Below are 1,766 nucleotides of genomic sequence, written 5' to 3'. Positions count from 1 at the left end.
GGGGGGGGGGGGGTTATCACAACTGGAGCAGACTGAATCTGGAGCAGTTGTCACGGCAACCAGTCAGCTTCTCTCACCAGTTTGTTCAGTTATACTTTGAATATGAAGGAGAGAAGCTGATTGGTTGCCATGACAACTGCTTCAGATTGTGTCTGCTCCAGCTGTGAGAAAGTCCCGTCAGCGTGTGTTAAAGTGCATGTTACCCCATCACCCTCTCTCCGCCATCTTTGATCCGGTGATTGTATCAGAACAGAACGATCCACCACAGAGGAGAAAACATTCCACGGCAACCACATAGCAACCAGGATCACATGACCGTCCAAGAGGAGGAGACCGCGGCAACGAGTTCCAGAGACCTGACAATGCCTCAAATATCCCCACAATGAGGAACTACAAGTCCCACAATACAGGACAACCAGCCAGCCCAATAGGTGAGGGGAAGGTAACCTCGGCCCTCCAGCTATGGTGAAACTACAACTCCCATAATCCCTCTTAATGTAGCAGCGATCATAGTGGTGCCGTCAGTGCAGTAGCGGAGTGCACCCATCATAGTGGTGCCGTCAGTGCAGTAGCGGAGTGCACCCATCATAGTGGTGCCGTCAGTGCAGTAGCGGAGTGCACCCATCATAGTGGTGCCGTCAGTGCAGTAGCGGAGTGCACCCATCATAGTGGTGCCGTCAGTGCAGTAGCGGAGTACACCCATCATAGTGGTGCCGTCAGTGCAGTAGCGGAGTACACCCATCATAGTGGTGCCGTCAGTGCAGTAGCGGAGTACACCCATCATAGTGGTGCCGTCAGTGCAGTTGCGGAGTGCACCCATCATAGTGGTGCCGTCAGTGCAGTAGCGGAGTACACCCATCATAGTGGTGCCGTCAGTGCAGTAGCGAAGTACAGTGATCATAGTGGTGCCGTCAGTGCAGTAGCGGAGTACACCCATCATAGTGGTGCCGTCAGTGCAGTAGCGAAGTACAGTGATCATAGTGGTGCCGTCAGTGCAGTAGCGGAGTACAGAAATCAAAGTGGTGCCGTCAGTGCAGTAGCGGAGTACAGCGCTCTCAGTGTAGTATAGTGCTCTCAGTGCAGTAGCGGAGTACGGCGCTCTCAGTGTAGTATAGTGCTGTATAGTGCTCTCAGTGCAGTAGCGGAGTACGGAGCTCTCAGTGTAGTATAGTGCTGTATGGCGCTCTCAGTGCAGTAGCGGAGTACAGCGCTCTCAGTGCAGTAGCGGAGTACAGCGCTCTCAGTGCAGTAGCGGAGTACGGCCCCCCTCAGCCAGCGCCGTGCGGTCCCGGCTCACCTTGTCCCAGTGCAGCCAGCGGCACACGGCGTTGTCCAGCTCGGAGTCCCCGGTCCCGGTGGGGATCAGCAGGTTGGAGTTGACGTCACCCCCCGGATCCCCCATCCTCTCACCCGCTACACCAGCCGCCTCAGCCCGGACTGCGCCACAGGCTGGAATAACACTGCGCAGGCGCCGAGCCGGCTCCTCGCTACACACACTGCGCATGCGTCGAGTGTCCAGCGTCTGAGCTGTACTGCGCATGTGCGAGACTGGATAGGCTAGGCACCCACTGGGTGAAGGGGGGTGCTACAGTGACCCCCGCATGAGGCTTTTAGGTAAACTGCAAGCCAGTGACCCCAATAAATCACCAGCACCCTTGGTCATGTACTTAAAGGGGGACTCTGCTGAGTGTGATCATTCACCTTACATCTCCACATCCATTAGAGTGAATCCACAATAGACAGGTTTTCATTGCTGTCTATTGTGT

General features: G+C 55.5%; 1 protein-coding gene across 2 annotated transcripts in view; it reads right to left on the bottom strand.

Annotated features, from left to right (window-relative positions):
* Window positions 1-1,478, bottom strand: part of PGM2L1 (phosphoglucomutase 2 like 1) — a 49,419-nt gene extending 47,941 nt beyond the window's left edge. For both annotated transcript variants that reach the window (XM_018570894.1, XM_018570895.1), the window contains exon 1: window positions 1,298-1,478. In XM_018570894.1, the coding sequence (XP_018426396.1) occupies window positions 1,298-1,402 (105 nt within the window). In that variant the 5' untranslated portion in view covers window positions 1,403-1,478. The remainder of the gene's footprint in view (window positions 1-1,297) is intronic.
* Window positions 1,479-1,766: the final 288 nt, after the last annotated feature.

Source organism: Nanorana parkeri, unplaced genomic scaffold (genome assembly GCF_000935625.1).
Source record: "Nanorana parkeri isolate BGI_ZX_2015 unplaced genomic scaffold, ASM93562v1 scaffold1622, whole genome shotgun sequence".
In the NCBI taxonomy this organism is placed as follows: domain Eukaryota; kingdom Metazoa; phylum Chordata; class Amphibia; order Anura; family Dicroglossidae; genus Nanorana; species Nanorana parkeri.
Note: the sequence above shows the minus strand (reverse complement) of the source record. Positions and strands in the feature narration are given on the sequence as shown.